This window comes from Streptopelia decaocto, assembly GCF_964273445.1.
Source record: "Streptopelia decaocto genome assembly, chromosome: 18".
In the NCBI taxonomy this organism is placed as follows: domain Eukaryota; kingdom Metazoa; phylum Chordata; class Aves; order Columbiformes; family Columbidae; genus Streptopelia; species Streptopelia decaocto.
The window spans coordinates 11,254,494-11,276,100 of NC_138673.1; the positions used below are offsets into that span (position 1 = coordinate 11,254,494).

Consider the following 21,607-nt stretch of genomic DNA (forward strand, 5'->3'; position numbering starts at 1 on the left):
CATCTCTTGTATTTAGTACCCTCCTCTCCCCCATGCCCCCACAAGAGCTCTTTTGCAGAACTGTCAGTCATTTATTTAGAAGGTCTTTAGATTAATAACCCTATTTTGCCTGTCCAGACAAAGATCCAAGACAAGTTTTAAAATATGGTGGCTCAAGCTGTAGGTTGCTAGTGAGAAGAGCCTGAAAGAGACACCCTATGGAGACTGGGGTGTGGGGAAGGAGGACGGATGGGGAAAGAGGCATAACACATCTGCAGCTATCTGGAAACCATAAAGCCAATGGGCTGAGGAAAGCAGAACAGCATCTAGGGCTGTAATCACAGAAACAAACGTTAGTAAGGGATATTTATTGAGCTATATTCAGCCATGCTATAGTGTGTGAGTACAAAGGGGTACCCACGCCATCACATAGAACTTTTTAAAAACCATGTATCTTAGGAACTTACAGAAAGTATGCTTATAAGCCATAGGTGGGACTCGATAGGAATCCTGCAGTGTTACTGGATTGGCTTCCCCACAGCTCTAAGCCACAACTATGGAAGCGTCTCTAGCTGTCAGCTCCGAGTTTAACTTGGTGGGGGGAACCCAAACCAAACCTTTGGAAAACAACATAAGCTGCTACCGCTATTTCAGGTAGAAGTGTTTTAAAGATAAATGCTTTATATATCTTGTTTTCTTCTAAGGTAGGATACTAAAAACAACCAAAGCACATTCTCTGCACATGGCCTTTCTTTCCTGGCCAATACGCTACAGAGCACATCCTAGATTGTTTCCAGTACAATGCAATGTAGTTACAGCAGCTGTCTCCTCCAACAAGAGCTGCAGAAGCCGGTGGAGAAAAAGCAAGCAAACAAGAATTTTTTTAAGACACTGGCTCATAACTAACTACCAGAAGCAACAGGAGCCGTGGATACGCAAACAGGTGCAACCCAGCCTCTGACTCCTTTTGCTACACCTGCTGACCTGGATCTCTAGGCCACAGGTCCACAGAGGCACCGTCGCCATCAGCGCCTCTACAACACCCCTGCCTAGGGGCTGGGGCACGTGTGACTTATCGGGACCCGCAGCCGCCGCCCCCTCCGCCCGCGCTTCACGCCCCATCCTCGCGGGCGCCGCAGCCACGGGGCGCCCCGCGGAGCAGCCGGAGCTAATGCGCAGGCGCCGAGCCGTGTAACGGCCGCCGCGCGTGCGAGGGACGCAGCCAATGGGGGCGGGCGGCGCCGGCGCCAATCCGGGGAGCCAGAGTGGGCGGGGCGCCGTTCAAACGCGTTCACAGAGGTTCCCGGTGTGTGGTGCTGGGTCGGCTCCGGTCTCGTTCGCCGCGGTGAGTACAGCGGCTGCCGGGGTGGTCCGGTCGCGGTTCGTGTTTGTTGGCTGTGCGCCTCTCGCACAGCCTGAGCCGGTCTCCTCCGGCCTCGGCATCGCCTTTAACGCTCACTTCAGCCGTCCCTGGCGGGTGAAGTAACGGTGTCGGCTGGGCTCGCCGTGTGTCAGCTCCCGCGGTACGGACCCGGCTCGGTTAGCCAGGCCGCGGCTGTCAGTAGCGGGCACGGGGAATGCCAGCCACGAGAGCGAGGTCCTGCAGGAGCAGCGCCAACCGCCCGGGCCCCGCCCCGCCCCGGGCCCGGCCGAGCTGCCCCCCACCGCCCCGCCCCGCCCCGGGCCCGGCCGAGCTGCCCCCCACCGCCCCGCCCCGCCCCGGGCCCGGCCGAGCTGCCCCCCACCGCCCCGCCCCGCCCCGGGCCCGGCCGAGCTGCCCCCCACCGCCCCGCCCCGCCCCGGGCCCGGCCGAGCTGCCCCCCACCGCGCCGCCCCGCCCCGGGCCCGGCCGAGCTGCCCCCCACCGCCCCGCCCCGCCCCGGGCCCGGCCGAGCTGCCCCCCACCGCCCCGCCCCGCCCCGGGCCCGGCCGAGCTGCCCCCCACCGCCCCGCCCCGCCCCGGGCCCGGCCGAGCTGCCCCCCACCGCCCCGCCCCGCCCCGGGCCCGGCCGAGCTGCCCCTCACCGCGCCGCCCCGCCCCGGGCCCGGCCGAACTGCCCCCACCGCCCCGGGCCCGGCCCATTTCTCCTTTTTCACACTGCTCGGCAGGTTGTTTTGGCTAATTCTTGCACTCGTTCTGATTGTTTTCAAAATAAGGTTGAGCAAGAACTGGAACAAGATGGTATCTGTGCTCCAAAATGTCAAGGCAACAATGGCTTGGAGGAAACACCAGCTCCTGGCTGACTTGGATGAGAATGAGAGCCCTATACCTGACAAATTCAAGAGAAGGGCTTCTTTGAGTTCTCTCAATACCATCCGCATGTCTCTAAGGAAGCGAGTACCATTAAAGCAAGTAGAGCTGAATTTTCGTAAGACCACAACTTGGGAAAGTCTGGAAGCAAGACAGAAGAGCCAGCCTCTTCAGAGTATTAAAAGAACAGCAAAAAATGCTTTCGGAACAGTGTCCCAGGTACTTTGCAGTGGAGCGTGGATAGTTTTTGCTTCAACTTCAGTGCTTAGATTACTGGACTCTGTACGCAAGCTGTACTCCAGAGAGTCTACCCCATATGCTCGCACACCATAATGGTTGTCTCATAGCTACTAACTAGTAAAATCTGCAAATTATGAATCTGCCAGAACAGGGAGAAAGGTGAAAAGAAGAAATATGAGATGTAGTTTCATCAAAACTTTTATTTTATTACTAAATAAATGCTTTTACTCTACTGTATTTCATCATGTACGGCAGAGCAGCCTTCATAAGGAGGAAAGTGGGTAAGGACTGCCATTGCTTGCAAAGAATTGTTTCTAAGAAATGTAGTGCCTGGGATTTTTTTTTTGTTTACTCCTTTTCCTGTACCTATACTATTTGTTAGCATGTTCTTTGTTATAGTCAATCTTAATTTGGACCGACAAATACCACTAGATAGTAGCAGAGTAGAAAACTTGGGCTTGTGTTTCCCTTTGGTGGATTTTAACTGCATTAATTTTATATTAGGGACCCTGTCTCTTTCCTGCATAAAAGCAGCAGGAACTCTGTTCCAGTGCCTACTGAAGTGCTTGACAAGTTGTAAGGGTTGGGGAAGCAAATGACTTCACCAATGCAAATGGAGGGCTGGGAAGCATTTGTGCTATGCTAAACCTGATAAGAGAATGGAAGCTAGAGATTCAGCTCAAATGTTCCTTGTCATTCTGGTTCCAAACTCTAGGCTGACTGAGTTAATTTAGCATAACATGTGTGTGTAATGCTTCTTTCAGAAAATACAGAAGTCTTGCCAAAGCCCAGTATGCTCAATGGTGACCTTTCCAGCTGAATCCATCAGCAGAAGCTGTGCAACCAGTTCTACCAAAACCAGAAGTACTACACCTCAAACCCCTTGCCGTAGGAAGAGTGTTACTTCAGCAGCCAGTTCCAAAGGCACCCCAAGGTCCAGCAAAAGAGCTTTGCTTGGGCCAGCAAAGGCATCAGAACATAGAGTGTGGAGGGGTTTCTCATCCTGGCTTGGTAAAGATGCTATTTCTCTCCAGAGATCAAGAAGAACAGCAGCACTGAAGAGCCCTTATTTATCACCTGCTTCTACCAGCAGAAGGATGTAAGCCACATCCTTTTGTAAACCCTATTCCTTTTTTTTTTTTTTTAATTACTGTGATTAGAGTATCTTGTAAGGTGAAAGGCAGGATATGAAGGTTGCTATCCTATTCCCCTGAAAGGGTGTGCTGAATGGTTGAATAGTTAAGAAATAGTTGAATAGTTAGGAAATGTTTTGAAATAAGTTTAATCAAACTAACTTTAAAATTGTATTCTGTTCTTTTAGCTATATTCTTTTGTTTGAATAACCTATTTTAGCATGAGTAGCTAAACTTAGCATGAGTGGACAAGCTAACTGGAATTCCAGGCTGCATATTGTGAACCTGGTTGCTTGGTGGTGGGGGCTTTGAAGACCAGTGCCAGGAGATAAAGAGACAACACTGTGAGCAGAGGCTGCAGACCATCAAGATGGGAACAGTAAAAACACTGCCCAGAGGATGGAGAAAGAGAATCCAATAAGAGACAAATAAACCCCCAGACCCAAATTACCGTTGGACTAAAGGCATGTGTGCAGTGCGTGAAGGACCATGTGAAGAGTGGGTGTATAGATTGTGAGAGCCCAAACCTCTTTTGTCTCAGGATTCCTCCCCTTGAGAGGCACCCAGTCTGGACTTTTTCTTTGCTGTACCTTTCAATTTATTTTTTTATTTTATCTTTTGATTTTTTTTTTTTCCCCTTGGGTCTTCCCCCCACCCCCGTGAGTCCATCTCCCTCCTCTCTGCCCCTCTGCTGCTTTCTCCCTCCTCCCCTCATATTCTGCGCTGCCCCCCTCTGCCTCTGAACCCCTGAGGCGCTGCCTGCGCCCCCCACCCAAACTCTGACACTCCCCCACTTCCCTGCACCTGCTCCCACACTGCTCTCCTCCCATGTTTTGGATTTGTGCTGGAAACACAGGGCTGTGTCAGTTACCGCTGAGCAGCACTTGCATCAAGGCCTGGTCTGCTCCTCACCCTGCCGGCAAGCAGGCTGGGGGACACAGGTGGGACCGCTGACCCAAACTGACCAAAGGGTGTTCCAAATCGTGGGATGTCATTCTCTGTGATAAAACGGGATGGAGTTTGGTGGGAGGTGCTGCTTGGGGATTGGCTGGACATGGTCAGTTGATGGCAAACAATTATTTTAATTTGCATTATTTGAACAGAACAGAGCCTTCTGCACTTTGCTGGGAGGAAAAGGATTCATTCAGGCAAAATGGCATGTTCAAGGCTGTGGACTATAAACAATATCTACAGTTAAATAGAACAAAGGCCCACCTGATATCAGTGAAAAAGATCCAATGAGAAGCAAGGAGATCCCAGACTCAAATATTGCTATTGGACTGAATCATGATATGAATGATCTGGAAAGATATAAAAATCTAGGGATTTCTGAAAGTGCTTGGCTGAGACCTCTGTGCAGGTACCCCGCTTAAGCCAACCCTCCTGCTATACTACTCGGGAAGTGGGAGGTCGGTGCGGGCGTAGCAAGAGTGACGTGATGGTGGGGCGAGGTGAGGGGGGTGTTATTGTGGTTTGGCAGTTTTTTATCTGAGCTTGTTAGGAGCTTGGCCTTTCTCACGGAGGAGGTGGGTGAAGCAGTCCATTCTGGACCTGTGTCTCCAGTTGAGCAGTGGTTCCTCGTATTGCAGTACCTCTGGGAGCCATGCAGCGCTCCCCAGGTGAGCTGTATAAAAACGCCGCCAAGGTGCGGTAGCAGGCTGCAGAGAGCTGTGTGCTGCTTTGGTGGTTAGGGTTAGACCCAGGTCTCCACCTGGGCCAGCCCCGGCCTCTGCCCTGCACTGACTGCGGCGCCACTTGCAACAACCGGATTCTCCCCCAAGCCATGGGCGCCAGGCTCCCTGCTGGTGGGCGGGGCCACGGCATTCATGACTGCCATGTGCTGGAAGTGCGGGGCCTGTCTAGGTTGGCCATATTGGGGTGGGGCTCGAGGTGGGTATTGGGACCTATGACCCCATTGACCCCTGGCAGCCGTCTTACAGGATTGATTTCTGGTTTGTCCTTCCCTCCTCCCCAGAACGTGGCGCTGGTGCGAGTTCCCCAGTACACGTGTGTGTGTCCAGCCGGTACGTCTGGGGGCGAGCGCGTCAGGGTGGGCAGACGGCTGAACGGACGCGCTGTCAGCGACTGCCAGACGAGCTGGGACTTCTTCGACCGTGTCCAGCCTTGTGCATGTGGCTTGTTTTCACTTGCAGGCTGAAACAGCAGTTTCCTTAACGAAAAACACCCCAGCATGTCCCCCAACCCCCAACAAAAATAACACCAAAAATGCCACCAAAAAAACACAGGGAGTTTTTAAATAATTTCCTTTAGTTTTCTCCCCGGCCCTGCTGCATTTAGTGCAGTGAGTGACCGTGAGGAGCCGGCTGTGGATCTGGCTGTTGAAGGGTGTGTGAAGGAGGAGGAGATGTGTGTAGAGCAGGACTGGTTGTGGAGGTGAGTGTAACTGGTTTGGGTGTGGGGTTGTAAATTCTTTTTGGAGGCTTCCTAGTTTCTGGTGTCACCTGCGGGGTGAAGTGTGATTCTGTGCGCAGGTTTGAAAGGTGCAACGTGCAGAGCTCCCTCATTTGCCACCAGATCTCCAAGTCACAGAGAGAACGTTGCCGTGCAGCTGCCAAGGACAGCGCGTGTCCCGTGCAGAACAACATCCTTTGTGCTCCGTGTGCGTGTTCCTCCTTTGAAATGAAGTTGCGCTGCCCGGTGTTTCCCGTTCCGTGCGGTACCTGCCGGGCTGAGTCTCCTTCCCCCGCTCCGGTCGGTTCCGTCGCGCTGCCGCAGCCTCGGCAGCACGGTGGGGCTGGTTGGACGCGTCGTTGGCGGAGCCGGCACCGACGATCTCTGGACACGTCGAGGCGCTGCGGTGGGTTTTCCTGGAAATTCCAAGGCCCTGGTGTTTTATTATTGTAACTACTTACTTACTGTAAGGCATTTAGAATTAAAACTTAAATAAGAGTAACCAGAAGAGTCTTTGGGAGTAAATAATGCCTGTCATCTACTCTGGCTGTTACTCAAAACTCTGCAGACAGTAATTATCTCCAGTTGATGTAGTAAAATTTAAAAGAGTGGAATATAAATACTGGAGCACTAATTGGAAGTAATACCTGTAGAGAAAAAACCTCTAGTTTATATCTATAATAAAAAATAATGTGTGCTAGTTAATCCACCTGGTAGTAATGTAATGATTAAAATGTTAAAGTGTAAATAAATGAAAATATTTAGGCGTGAGCAATAACTAAATTTAATTTCAGCTATTACTTGGTGAACTAGGCAGCAGTTATTCCCAATCTGAATCCTAGTTTAAAAACACATTGTTTGGAATTCCTTTGAAATGGTAAAGGCAGAAAACTAATGTGGAGTCATTGGTAGCTCCATTTGCACAACCGTTATGAAATAAACTGCAGGCACGAATGACTGCATAGGAAACAAAGTAAGGAAGCTTTAGATTTTAAACAGCATTGGAAAGTAATCGGGAGTGTTTAGTATTTAAATTATAACAGAGCCATGAGATTGGAGGCAACAAAGCTCAGAACCAAACGGAATCAAAACGTTACTTTTTTTTTTTTGTTTTAAAGAGAAGTAAAAAGGAACCACCAAATAGTGGCTGTTTATAAATGGTGAGGATTCAGAGCGGGCCAATCAGATGGCTCGGGAGGGCTGGAGGAGCGGAGCGCTGATAGGCGGGGAGAATGGCAATTGATGTGCTTAGGCAGCCAATCAGGTTGCCGGAGGGGCGGGCGTTGGGCTGTCCGTACTGCGCATGCCCAAATTGCGCAGTCCTCAGTCAGGTGCGACGTGAGGCGGGCACCTGGGCGCGGACCGCGGAAGGCGCATCCAATAGGAGGACGGCGCGGTGGGGTTGAAAGCAGCCAATCAGAGCGCGCCGATTCAATCCCGTTTGAACAGCTGCCTCCCTGGCCAACGCGTCCATGGTGTCTCGGGGCGGGTAGCGGGAGTTAACGGGGAAACGGGGGTCGGGGCGAGGGAGGGGAGGCTGTGGAGCGCTCATTTTGGCCTCTCCGTCCCGTTTGCCTCGCTCTCCCTCTCTCTGTGTCACCTCGTCTGGCTCCCTGTCACTGTCTTTCTCTGATAAGCTGACCTGCTCTTTGCCCTCCTTTTTTGTGGAATCACAGGCTCATTCTGCTTGGAAAAGACACGTGCAATTTTAAATTTGGGGCTGATTTCTAGGGATTTTTTTCCCCATTAGTGTAAATCGATGGCACGTTGTCCTGTGGCTCAATCCCCATTCTGTTCCGTGGAGATAAGAAACACAAGCAGTCAGAAGTGCCAGATAAGAAACACAAGCAGTCAGAAGTGCCAGATAAGAAAGAAACGTCAGAACCGGCAGGAGCTGCAGCTTCACAGCTCCATCAGCGTTGATCTTATGAGTCTGATTTTGATGCTAGTCATTTTGACTTACATTATGCTACAGTGTTCTGTTTGGCACTGCTAGTGGGTAACAAATAACTGTGCTGTACCACAGCACGAGGTGATAATATTTTGTAGATTTATACTGCCAAAGAATTTGCAAGTATATTGCAAAGGGGGGAATTCAAGAGAAGCTGCCAAGTTAGTGTATGCTGTGATGAAGTTATAGAACTCATACCCTCATTAACCAGTTGATGTGAGGTAAATGCTTTCTGACCCCCTGCACGCGGAGGGTATATTTTTCACCTTTTAGATCCTTCTGCATGACAAGAGGGAGACAGAAGATTAAATAACACGTTGTTTAGAAGCAGAGTGCTTAGTTTCTATTTAACTAATAGGTGTATTGTCAGTGTATTGGCCAGCGTGCCGCAGAGGAGCAGGAGGCGCCAGCCGGCCGGGGGCAGATGCCGGGTGCGTCCCCAGCTCGCCAGAGCTCCCCCTGAGCCTCCTCCCGCGGCCCTGCTCGCCCCGTGCAGCCGCCCCCAGCTGCGGCAGCTCCTGCGAAGCCGTCCCGTGTTCCTGGGCCGCTCGCGAGCCCCATGGTGAAGGCGGCAGGCCGGCCCTCGGCACCTCTCCGGTGGCCCGTGCGGAAGGAGCAGGCTCAGGCAGGGGTGAGCTACGGTGCTAACGGCCGCCGCTTCTTCTTTCCCGCTCCCAGAGGCCACGCTGAGGATGCGGCCGTTCGCTGCCACCCCGGGGATGCCGTCGGCTGCGCCCGCCTCGGGCTGGCGAGGCTCCTCTGGCAGCGCGGCGGGAAAAGGGACGGGGGAGCACGTCCCGTCCGTGGACGGGTGCTGCCGCGGCTGGAGCCGGAGAGGTAAAGAGGAAGAAATGCGGGGCCGTCGGGCCGACGTCTGCTTCCTGCGGCGGGCAAGAGAGGGAGCCCCTCTCTCCGGGTGGCGAAGGGTCCCTCTGCGTGGCGTGCAGCGGGCCAGCCCGCCAACGTGCGCGGCAGGTCTGTGCGCGTATCCCGGAGCGGGACGGCTGCGTGGCGAGTGAGCCAGCGAGGCTCCGTGTCCCCGAAGCCTCGTCTCGTAGCAGCCCTGACACCCCACCGTGTTCTCCTAGGCTGAGGACGGCCGAGCGCCCCAAGGGAGGAGAGGAGGGGACAGGAGCGTCTGAGCTGTTAGAAACCTCCTGGCAGCCACCGAAAGCGAGAGCCGCTGTGAGTCCCTGGCCCTCAGGGCCTTGCCCCCCACTTGCATGTCTCAGTGCCTCCCTGCCCATCCTTGGTGGTGTTTTTGGTTTTTTTTGTTATTATTATTTTTTAATTTTGCTTCCCTATACCTCTCCTTTTCTCTTTATTTTTGTGTCCTGCTCCATCTTCTGTAGCTGTTTTTCTCTTTTCCGTCTCTTCGTCTGGATCTGCATCAGTCTCTTTTTTTCCCCACCGGTTTCTCTGGCCCGTTCCCTGCTGTTCTTTCCTTCCCTGTGCCTGTACATGCAGCTCTTATCTCCCTACCTTCCTATCTCTCCTTCCTTCCTTGTCCTTCTCTCTCTATTCATTTGTCTTTCTCACTGTTGCTGGCGTTTTTTGTTCAGCATCTCAGTGTTCCCTTCCTCCTTCCTGTTAATCTCTTGTTCTTTCTGACCTTTAATGCTGCTCCCTGTCCCATTGTTTCTCACTGTATCCCTGCTCCCTACCCACACTCATGTTCTTCCCTGTCCTGTTGGCCATCCCAGGTTTCTTCCTCCATCTCCATCCTCTCTCCCACTGTCTCTCCCGCTGCCCATTTTAGGATTTTTCCCACCGTCTCTGTCTCCTGCTCCTTGTCTCTGATTTTGGGCTCCCCTTTGCGCTGCCTCCCTGGCCCTTTTGCCTTTCTCTCTGTGTCACCTTGTCTTGCTCCCTGTCCCTATCTTTCTCTGGCAAGCTGATCTGCTCCTTACCCTCCTTTTCAAAGGAATCACAAAATCACTTTGTTGGAAAAGATAACTGCAATTTTAAAATATCTTTACCCTTTGAAGAAACAGCCTGGGAAAGATAATTTTTTTTTTTTTTCAGTGGGGCAGTTCACAAGGACAGATGGGCTGCTGGACTCTTCAATGCCAACATTCAGGGCGAGGAAGGAAATCTTGGCTGTACTTAGGTGATATCTGTGTTCTGTGTGTATCTGGGAAAGTGCGTTCTAGGGAACTCAGGCTGCCAATGAGTCAAAAAACGGCCTGGTTGTCTAAAAAATGCAAACGCTCCAGTGGCCGTATCAACAACTGTACTAAAGATGGTGCAAAGTACCTTTTCCTCCACTCAGCTGTAGCCTTCGCAAGAAAAAAGGAAGTGTCAGATTCCTATCCAGCTTTGTTCTGAAGGGTTTTTTCCTCTTTCAGCTGGGTGTCCACTGCCACCGTCTCACTGCGGTTGCCTCGTGTTCTGCTACAGAAGGACAAGACAGACAGACAGAATCCGGAGTGGTCTGCCCGTACAGGGTGCGGCTGAGACGTGTGTCTGCATTTTTCCTGAGGTACTTGTAGAGTGGACTTTAAAGTTAACATTAAGAATGCACCGTCTCTCCTATATTTTTAATACCAAACATTTTACCACATGTACTAAAAGTAAGGTCTGTTCTGGAGCATGGTACACTGTGCAGAGCTCACCTCCCTCTGCGTATTTTCTCTTCCTGAAAGCGTAATCTTCTGTTTCTGTGGGCTTATGATTGAATGATACAGTGGAAATGATTTTGTACTAAACGAGGAAAGGAGGTGTTTGTAAGAGTTCAGATGTCCAGAAGAAACAGCTGCTTCAATGACAAATGCTTTGTTCTTTTTCAGCCAACAGGTTTTTAAAATATCGTAGCTTTTTGAGTGCTATTCTGACTGAGATACAGGCACCTGGGCAGATCGGTTTTGTTCTGCGCATTTGCCAGGTGTTCCCAAGAAGCACTTTCAGCCTCGTAACTGGCGGCAGTGAGTCCTGGTGTGGTTTGGGTGAGTTACTGTTTCAATAATGACTTTTTTTCTCTTAACGTACAGTGTGTAGTTCTGACTTCAGTTGGCAAGAAGTCTTCCAGAACGGCAGTGTTCCTCATTCCAAGGAGCTGCGTTTTATGAACCTGCCCTCCGAGTGGATCTTCCCAGGTGATGTAATGGGCAGTGGCCTCATCAGCAACAGGACCGTTCATTTTCTTTGAAACAACCGACCCAAGTCCATTTCCTTCCAGAGAGCCCAGCACAGCAGGCCTGGCAAAGGTTGGTGGCACCGCTGGGCTTTGGGTTCCCAGTTGTGACAGTCGAGCTGTCACAGAAACGTGTTCCCCTGTGTGCTGCAGCGCAGCCAAAAGCGTTAGCGGGTCTGACGCTCCTTTTTCACAGCCTTATGCTGTACTGCAGGAATGGGGATATTTATTTATCTTTAAGTAAACCCATGACTTCTATCTCACTGATTTTCCTATCATCAATGAAACTTTAAACAAAAAAATGGTCTAATTTACATGTTGACTTCCATAGTTAAAAGAGTAATTGCTGAGTAGGTGCAGCATATGATTAGGTGTACTTAAGCATATGGGTATTTGTTCTAGACGCTTACAAAGACAGGCAACTGGATGCTGTGAGTGTTTTCCCAATATTGGCAGAGCGCTCTGACATACTTTACTTGTCTGGTTCCATGGCGCGTGTCCCTGGCGGGTCAGGGCTGCGCCTCTTGCTGGGGCCGTGCGGCTGGACACGTGTCGCTGCTCATCGTGTCACACGCCACGTGGGAATCGGTATCTCTGTCTAAATACATCATTGTAATAATATGATTGTAATAATGTGCCAGCATCTGCAAGTCTAAAAAGATATTTGTGTCCAAAGAGAAGGCTAAACAGGTGCATAAGTATAAATAGATATTGTAGATAAGTGTTGATATATAAGCGTAAACAATATTCTGTATAAGTTTAAGCAGTTATATACATGTAAATACGTACGCAAGTGTGTAGATGTCTAAGTAGATATATATTACAGTGGAAATAGATGATACATATGAAACAAAGATATTCCCTAAATACATATGTATGTGTAAAAAGAGACATAGGAGTAAATGTCAGTGAGGTATAAGGTGTTTAAAATGAAAAAAAATCCTGTTTATAGAAAGGATTAAGAAACTCATCCTCCCCTGGAAATGTCTCTGGCGGGTGCACTCGACCCCCCAGCCAAAGCAGCGGCGGTTCAGGCTCCGCAGAGGGAGAGGCCTGAGCTGTCCGGGGAGCAGAACGGCCCCTGCGCCCGGTCCGCGGTGGGAGCGGGGGCTGCCGTGGTCTGTGTGCCAGCCAAGCGCTTTATTCCATGGCTGCAGCAGCCGGGGCGCTGCTGCGAGCTCTCTGAGTGACTGTGTGGTGATGGGTTTTACTGCTCACAGGTCACTGGATGAGCCCAATTTAGTTTTCGTGTATCACAGTATCACACAGTATCACAGTATGTTTGGGATTGGAAGGGACCTCAGAAGATCATCCAGTGCAATCCCCCCATGGAGCAGGAACACCCAGATGAGGTTACACAGGAAGGTGTCCAGGCGGGTTGGAATGTCTGCAGAGAAGGAGACTCCACACCCGCCCTGGGCAGCCTGGGCCGGGCTCTGTCACCCTTACTGAGAAGAAGTTTCTTCTCAAATTTAAGTGGAACCTCTTGTGTTCCAGCTTGATCCCATTACCCCTTGTTCTATCATTGTTTGCCACTGAGAAGAGCCTGGCTCCATCCTCGTGGCACTCACCCTTTATATATTTATAAACATGAATGAGTCCCCCCTCAGTCTCCTCTTGTCCAGCTCCAGAGCCCCAGCTCCCTCAGCCTTTCCTCACACGGGAGATGCTCCACTCCCTCCAGCATCTTGGTGGCTGCACTGGACTCTCTCCAGCAGTTCCCTGTCCTGCTGGAACTGAGGGGCCACAACTGGACACAATATTCCGGGTGTGGTCTCCCCAGGGCAGAGCAGAGGGGCAGGAGAACCTCTCTGACCTACTGACCACCCCCTTCTAACCCACCCCAGGTCCCATTGGCTTCCTGGCCACAAGGGCCCAGTGCTGGCTCATGGTCACCCTGCTGTCCCCAGGACCCCCAGGTCCCTTTCCCCACACTGCTCTCTAATATGTAATCTCCCAACCTATACTGGAACCTGGGGCTGTTCCTGCCCAGGTGCAGGACTCTACACTTGCCCTTGTTAAATTTCATCAGGTTATTCCCCGCCCAGCTCTCCAGCCTGTCCAGGTCTCTGATGGCAGCACAGCCTCTGGCGTGTCAGCCGCTCCTCCCAGCTTGGTGTCATCAGCAAACTTGCTGACAGTCACTCTATTCCCTCGGCCAAATCGTTAATGAATATATTGAATAATAATGGCCCAGTACTGACCCCTGAGGCTCTGCACTAGATACTAGATAGGGACAGGGATTGATACGGGATCGGTACCTCAGGGACAGGGATTGATACGGGATCGGTACATCAGGGACAGAGGTACGCGATGTTTCAAATGCAAACCTGAGTTTGTATTAAATGTCTCTTCGCACCTTAAAGAGTCTGTGCCTCATTTGCTACACCCCTTTATCTGTTTTCCAAAATTGCGATTTAAACACCATTATAAAAATAAAGCTTTCCCCCCTTAATTTTTGTCACATATTGTAATTAGAATTAATAGAGATCTTGAAGCCCGTCCTAGCTAAACTGGAAAAAAGACAGCAGCCGTGTGTATTTTTAAATAAAGACTAAATCAAGTCTGCTAGCTCATTATCTTTAAGCGTTTTCCTGTGATCACCTCCCTCCCAAGGTTTTGTGTCTGTTGTCACCCACGGCCCCAGTGGATGAATCACCGTGGGCACAACACCAGGAACCGCCTGTTTGTGTCCAGCATATCCACTCCAGCAGATGCTGTTAGTAGAAGAGCACATCATGGAGCTGAAAAACCATCTAATTGTGTCATTATACACATTCACTGCTCTTTTTTCTGCTTTATACCCCCTGTAGCACACGGAGCCCGATTTTCCTTCTCTAGGGCCTTTCACCCGTTTCACCGCACCCGTGTGATCATTGCGCTGCACGTGGGCAAAATCAGCCGTGCCCTGTGTTTCTCCTGTAAAATAGTAAGAATGATAATATAATCGTGCCAGGAACTGCCTTCACAGTGAATATTTGAGGAACCCACTGCTAATGTATTGTTAATTGGTACTTGCATTATGGATTAGATGCAACAAAAATCCATACTTTCTTTTATCCTTTGCTGTACAGGAGGTGGTTGAACTTTTCTATAGCAGATTCAGTCACCTGTTGTAAAGCAAGATGGTTGTCTCCTGTGAGGAAGCAGGGTAGATTTACCCGTACTTTATAAGCACCATCGATGAGCTATATAGAGTAAGAGCTTAAAAACAAACAAACCAACAACAAGAAGCTAATGATAAAAACAACAAAAGAGGCAAAAAACCGCAAACAAACCAACCCAAAAGCGCAGAGGCTCCTGAACGCCCCCTGTCAGTGCTGTGATGTCCATTTTCCAGGGAGTCCGTGGGGTGTCCCCAGAACCACAGACAGAGGTGGCCCGGCTGGGTGGTGCCAGCAGAGAACAGTTTGTGTGACCGACCCGCTGGGCTGCCCTGGGAAAGCCGGGGACAAAGGGCCGGGCCGGGGCATCGGGAGGTTGGTTCCAGCTCACGGAACAACTCACAGCGACTGCGGAAACAGCCCCGAGCCGGGACGCGCCCCCGGCCGTGTGCTCCTGTCCCACCGCCGCGGGCTGTCCTGGCTCTGGACATCGTTGTGCAGGATCGTTTGAGAACCGTTCCTGAAGGATGCGAAGCGCCCAGAACAGCAACACCTGCCCGGCTGCTGCTCAGCCGTGGGTAAGGGCTGGAACTGACCCTGTAACAACCCCAGAGCTGCCACAGCTGCGCAGGAGCCGAGTTATTGCTGCAGACAAGACACGGGAACAGGCAGAGGCAATATATTTTATTAGACCAGAAGACATCTTGAGGAAAAATAATACTTTATAAATGTCGGGGTTTTATCTTTTATCAGTGTGTCTGCCATGTCCGCGGCTCTGGGAAAGCGCGTTCAGGGAGCTCAGGCTGCCCACGGGTCAAGAACAAGCGCCCGCGCTGCGGGGCCCGGGGGGCGCTGCGTGACCGCGCTCGGTGCTGCCGTCTGGTGGCCACAGCCCGGTACTGCAGCTGGGGAGCGGCGCCCTGTGCCCGTGCCGGGGGGACGAGGGGGCGCTGCCGCTGCGGGCGGGGTCGTGCCGGTCAGAAAGGGGGGGGCAGCGGTCGGATGAGCCGCCGGGAAAAAAAGAGGCCCCGGCTCTCCGGGGGCAGCCCCGCTGCGAGGGGAACGGGCGAGGCGGCAGCAGGAGGCGGCGGCGTCTCCTCGGTCCCGGGCACAGGGGAGATAAACCTGCCGGCCGGAGCTCCTTAGGGCTCTCTCTGTTCTCAATGAATTTATGGGTAGGTGACCACCCGCCGCCCTTTTCAGTGTAAAGCAAATGAGCGCGGTTTGCTGTTTCCTTTTAAACGCGGCTGCTGGAAGCCGCGCGGCCAAAGGGCGTGGGGGTCCCGGCAGAGCAGGCGGGTGAGGATCCAGAGCGGGCCAATCAGATGGCTCCGGAGGGCTGCAGGGGCGGAGCGCTGATAGGCGGGGAGAATGGCAAGTGATGTGAGTAGGCAGCCAATCAGATTGCCGGAGGGGCGGGCGTTGAGGTCTCCCTACTGCGCATGCTCAAATTGCGCAGTCTTCAGTCAGGTCCGAATCTGAGGCGGGCACCTGGGGGAGGACCGCGGGAAGACGCATCCAATGGGAGCACGGCGCCATGGTGGAAAGCAGCCAATCAGAGCGCGCCGATTCAATCCCGTTTGAACAGCTGCCTCCCTGGCCAACGCGTCCGTGGTGTCTCGGGGCGGGTAGCGGGAGTTAACGGGGAAACGGGGGTCGGGGCGAGGGAGGGGAGGCTGTGGAGCGCTCGTTTTGGCCTCTCCGTCCCTTTTGCCTCTTTCTCCCTCTCTCTGTGTCACCTCGTCTGGCTCCCTGTCACTGTCTTTCTCTGATAAGCTGACCTGCTCTTTGCCGTCCCTTTTTGTGGAATCACAGGCTCATTCTGCTTGGAAAAGACACGTGCAATTTTAAATTTGGGGGTGACTTCTAGGGTTTTTTTTCCCCATTAGTGTAAATCGATGGCACGTTGTCCCGTGGCTCAATCCCCGTTCTGTCTGTGGAGTCTTCAATTTAGGATGTTCAGCTAAGAAAGTTTGTCCTTCCAGAAAAGGAGCAGTCATTGGTAGGAGTGAGAGAGGCTTTGAAGTGCACGATCCGAATTGAAGCCAGATTGCACTTGCCGTTGCTGCTGTCCGTCTTGTCTCTCACTGGTTTCCCCACGGCTCCCTAGTGTTTGGTCATGTTTTTTCCCCAAGAAGAGGCCGTGCGGGTGAGGATTGAGAGGATTCAGAGCGGGCCAATCAGATGGCGCGGGAGGGCTGGAGGGCTGGAGGGGCGGAGCGCTGGTTGGCTGCCTAGGCACGTCAGTTGCCACTCTGTCCGCCTATCAGGTTGCTGGAGGGGCGGGCGTTGAGTGCTCCGTACTGCGCATGCCCCAAAGAGCGAGCGCTGATAGGCGGAGAACATGGCGATTGGCGTGCAGCCGTCAGCCAATGATGTTGCCGAAGAGGCGGGCGTTGCGGTCTCCCTACTGCGCATGCCCCAATGGCGAGCGCTGATAGGCGGCGAGAGAGGTGATTGACGTGTCCTAGGCAGCCAACCGAGATGCGGCAAGGGGCGGGTGCTGCGGTATCCCTACTGCGCATGTCCAAGCCGCGAGCTCCTCGGTTTGGGGCGGGGGGGGGGGTAACCGGGAGCGAACGGGAACGGGGGTCGGGGCTGCTGCGGAGCGCTCGCTGCGGCCGGCGGGGTCGGTGCCCGCGGAGCCCGGCGGGACGGCGGGAGAGCGCGAGGGGAACGGAGTGGCGAGAGACGCGGCAGGTGAGTGCAGCCACGGCCACGGGGACCGTGCTGCTGGAACGGGGGGAGCGGGAGGGGCTCCGTTTCCCCCCCGCCCTTACCGCCGAGCTGGCGAAGCTGGTGGGCGGTGTGCGACCCCGAGGGCAGGTGCGCTGAAGGCTTGCGGTCTGGAGCCGCGTCTCCCTCCGGCGCAGCGCCTGTGCCCGGTCCGGCAGTCCCTCCGGGAGCGGCGCAGCCCCCGTGAGTGGGGGCACGTTTAAAAGCGGAGCTGAAGCGCGGTTGCAGGCTCGGTGGTGGGGCGCCGCTTCGGCGGGAGCTCCGGGCGAGGCGCGGCGGGTTCCGTGTCCTGTAGGCGCGGCTTTCGTGCCGCGGCTCTCCGTGTGCTTTTTTGTTTTGTTGCGTTTGTTTTTTGGGTTTTTTTTTTCGGGATTCCCGCGACACGCGGCGCGACCGCTCGCCCGGGGCTGCCGCGGCGGGTCTCGGTGTCGCCGCCCTGTGGCGAAACTCGGGTACTGCAGCGCACGGCCAGGGGGCAGAGACGCTGCTTGACCCGAAGCAGCCAGAGGTGCCAGATAAGAAACACAAGCACTCAAAAGTGCCAGATAAAAAACAACCGTCAGAACCGGCAGGAGCTGCGGCTTCAGAGCTCAGTCAGCGTTGATCTTATGGGTCTGATGTTGATGCTAGTCATTTTGACTTACATTATGCTACAGTGTTCTGTTTGGCAGTGCTAGTGGGTAACAAATAATTGTGCTGTACCACAGCACGAGATGATAATATTTTGTAGATTTATACTGCCAAAGAATTTGCAAGTATATTGCAAAGGGGGGAATTCAAGAGAAGCTGCCAAGTTAGTGTATGCTGTGATGAAGTTATACAACTCATACCCTCATTAACCAGTTGATGTGAGGTAAAATGCTTTCTGACCCCCTGCACGCTGAGGGGATATTTTTCACCTTTTAGATCCTTCTGCATGACAAGAGGGAGACAGATGATTAAATAACACGTTGTTTAGAAGCAGAGTGCTTAGTTTCTATTTAACTAATAGGTGTATTGTCAGTGTATTGGCCAGCGTGCCGCAGAGGAGCAGGAGGCGCCAGCCGGCCGGGGGCAGATCCGGGTGCGTCCCCAGCTCGCCAGAGCTCCCCCTGAGCCTCCTCCCGCGGCCCCGCTCGCCCCGTGCAGCCGCCCCCAGCTGCGGCAGCTCCTGCGAAGCCGTCCCGTGTTCCTGGGCCGCTCCCGAGCCCCATGGCGAAGGCGGCAGGCCGGCCGGCCCTCGGCACCTCTCCCGTGGCCCGTGCGGAAGGAGCAGGCTCAGGCAGGGGTGAGCTACGGTGCTAATGGCCGCCGCTTCTTCTTTCCCGCTCCCAGAGGCCACGCTGAGGATGCGGCCGTTCGCTGCCACCCCGGGGATGCCGTCGGCTGCGCCCGCCTCGGGCTGGCGAGGCTCGTCTGGCAGCGCGTCGGGAAAAGCGACGAGGGAGCGCATCCCATCCGTGGACGGGTGCTGCCGCGGCTGGAGCCGGAGAGGTAAAGAGGAAGAAACGCGGGGCCGTCGGGCTGACGTCTGCTTCCTGCGGCGGGCAAGAGAGGGAGCCCCTCTCTCCGGGTGGCGAAGGGTCCCTCTGCATGGCGTAGGTGGGCCAGGCCGTCAACGTGCGCGGCAGGTCCGTGCGCGTATCCTGGAGCGGGACGGCTGCGTGGCGAGCGAGCCAGCGAGGCTCCGTGTCCCCGAAGCCTCGTCTCGTAGCAGCCCTGACACCCCACCGTGTTCTCCCTAGGCTGAGGACGGCCGAGCGCCCCGAGGGAGGAGAGGAGGGGACAGGAGCGTCTGAGATGTTAGAAGCCTCCTGGCAGCCACCAAAAGCGAGAGCCGCTGTGAGTCCCTGGCCCTCGGGCCTCGTCCCCGGCTTCCGTGTCCTGGTGCCTCCCTGCCCCTCCGTCTCCTTTTTCCCCACGCTTTCTCTGGCCCGTTCTTGTCCCCGCTGTTCTCTTGTCACCGCTGCGCTCTCGCGTCCGTCCCCCCGCTGCGCTCTCGCGTCCGTCCCCCCGCTGCGCTCTCGCGTCCGTCCCCCCGCTGCGCTCTCGCGTCCGTCCCCCCGCTGCGCTCTCGCGTCCGTGTGCGTCTGTCCCCCCGCTGCGCTCTCGTCTGTGTGTCCCCGCGCTCTTCTCTTCCTCTCTGTGTCTGTACGTGCTGCTCTGTCCCCCGACCTTCCTGTCTTTCTCTTTCCTTCCTCCCTCCCTTCGTCTGCTCTCTTTGTGCCTTTGTCGTGCTCAGCGTTGCTGGCGTTCTTCATTCTGTACGGCGCTGTTCCCGTCCTCGTTCCTGTTCTGAGCCTTCGTGCTGCCCCCCGCCCCGTTTTTCTCTTTTTTTGTTGTTTTTTCCCTGCCCTCCGTCTCTCCGCGGGGCTCCTCATTCCTGTCTTTCTTCCTCCAGCCCCCTGTGCTCCCCGCGGTCTCTCTCGCTCTGCCATCGGTTTTGCCTGTTGCTCTCCCTCTTGCTTCCCGTTGATAGGAGGAACAAAAATCTTTTAGAAAGCCCTCGGCATAAGGTAGCAAGACCAGGCCTAACGTAACAGAAACCTAACAGAGAAAAACTGGCTCTACAGGGACTGGAGGTGGGGCAAAGCGGGATGTCCTTGGCTTGCAGGCTGGGAAAATGGAACGTTCCACAGAATGGAGAAGGAGCTACTCTAGTAGCAGCACAAAATGACAGTGGGCGTGCTCAAGAAATGAGGTCGAGAAGCCCACACCGGGGCGGGGGGGCACCGGGGACCGCTGGAGACCCTTGGTGGACACGCTGGCACACCAAGGAGGGACTGCCAGCGAAGGGTGGGGTTATGGAAAGAGCTTCCGTTTAATGCATTAACTAAGCACTGGGAGCAAATGAATATCCAATAGGTAGATGTAATCAATACCAAGAAGCGTGAGTCACATGCGTGCTGGATTACAGGGGCGATCCTTGAGCGTGCGGTGCGCTGTATTAAAATTGCCTGCCGTTTAACACTTTCAGAACAGTGTTAAGGAGTCTTTTTTGCCGACGTTTTGGTATCTCCCCGCGTCCCGTGGTTTCTCGTTGCGTCCCCGTGTCCCGCTCCCTGCCCGTGGCCGCGTTCCTCTCTGTCCCATTGACCGTGCCGGGCTTTTTTCCTCCGTCTCCGCCCCGCCGCGCCGATTTGTTTCTTCCTCTGCCCTGTTCCTCGGTGCTCTTCCGGCCTCTTTTCCTCTGTCCCCCCCGCTGCTGTGTTCTCTGCCTTGTTTTTTCAGATACCTGTCCCTGTTTTCTCTTCTCGCTTGTGAAGAGAAGCTGCCAGGGGGCAGAGACGCTGTGTGACCCGCGGGGTTCGCAGTCAGGTCTCCGCGTGTCAGTGTCCGTCCCCCCGACGGGGGTCAGGTCCCCGTTTGTGTGCAAACAACATCCCTCTCTCGGTGCCTCCTTAGAACGTTTAATGACGTAAATATTGCTACTGCTAACGTTGTCGGTGCGGCTTCTTTCCTCAGTGGATCCGTCTTGCAGTCGGTGGCACACGAATGCTCGGCAACAGCAGGAGCGGATTGAAAGGACCGGCCGCTGGAGGATGCCGAAGACTCCCGGGTCACTGATGGAAGCAGCTTTGCGTAAAGCAAGGGGTACGTGAAGCCGGGCGTGCGGGGACGGCTGCCCAGCAGGTAATGGGAGCTGAACCTTTACCTCCAGGGACTTCTGCCCAGAAAGCTGAAGAACTTGCTCTCCCGCGAGAGAGCGAAGGGGGGTATCGATATTGGCCGGCACGAACAGCTCCCTGCTCAGGTTGGCCAGCAGCATTGCCGTGCCGGGGGGCAGCTGCCGGCCTGCGGGCCGGGGGCTGCGGCTGTTTGGGGCGCTGCCTCCGCTTTGTTTTCCTAGGGGAGCCCCCCCACTTTTGGGGGGTGGTGGTACGTGCACGTGTAAATGACACAATGTTCCCAGCTGCTTTGTTCTCTGCCTTGTTTTTTCAGGTGCCTGTCCCTGTGTTCTCTTCTCGCTTTTGAAGAGAAGCTGCCAAGTTAACGTATGCTGCGATGAAGTTATAGAAGATGTAGCCCTCATGAACCGGTTGACGTGAGGGAAATGCTTTCTGAGTGCCTGCACGGTGAGGGGACACTTTTCGCCTTTTAGATCCTTCTGCATGAGAGGAGGGAGACAGAAGATTAAATAACACGTTGTTTAGAAGCTGAGAGCTTAGTTTATATTTAACTAATAATTAACAGATGTGTTGTCAGCCAGAAACTAAACGGTTATAACTAACCTCATCCAATGCAGTACAGCACGCGGCTTAGCAGCGCCGCTGACTCTGCCGTCCTGTTTCTTTCCCCGTGTCAGGCGGCGAGGCGGCCGGAGGACCCGCTCTGTGCGGCCGCAGGACCCGTGGAGTCGAGGACTCTCTCGGCGCGCCCCAGGGATTTCTGTGGAGAGACTCCTCGTCTGGGTCGGGTCGCCCAGACGAGGGGACGCGCGAGGACGGGTGAGGAGTCTTTCTTTGCGGAGAGCTGGGGCCGGGCTTTTGGTACCGGTTGTTGCGGTGCTCCGTTGCGGTGTAAAGCCGGCTCTGTATGTAGCGGTGAGGCGTGCCGTAGTTCGGTTTAATTCTTGGATAGGCCTTGGTTCTGACCGTGCACTGGAACGGCAAAAACTACAGCTTTTCCCTTTTCCAGGTTCAGAGCCCGTGCCTCATTTGGTTATATCTGTAAACATTCAGCATCTTA

General features: G+C 54.1%; 1 protein-coding gene across 1 annotated transcript; it reads left to right on the plus strand.

The window, feature by feature from the left end:
* Positions 1 to 1,214: 1,214 nt before the first annotated feature.
* Positions 1,215 to 12,289, plus strand: PIMREG (PICALM interacting mitotic regulator; the record flags this gene model as incomplete). The annotated part of the gene is made up of 7 exons (XM_082068795.1): positions 1,215 to 1,324; positions 2,137 to 2,449; positions 3,235 to 3,569; positions 8,645 to 8,803; positions 10,315 to 10,406; positions 10,957 to 11,061; positions 12,114 to 12,289. The coding sequence occupies exons 2-7, from the start codon at positions 2,159 to 2,161 to the stop codon at positions 12,287 to 12,289; spliced, it is 1,158 nt and encodes a 385-aa protein (XP_081924921.1). The 5' UTR covers positions 1,215 to 1,324; positions 2,137 to 2,158.
* Between the last annotated feature and the right edge of the window lie 9,318 nt (positions 12,290 to 21,607).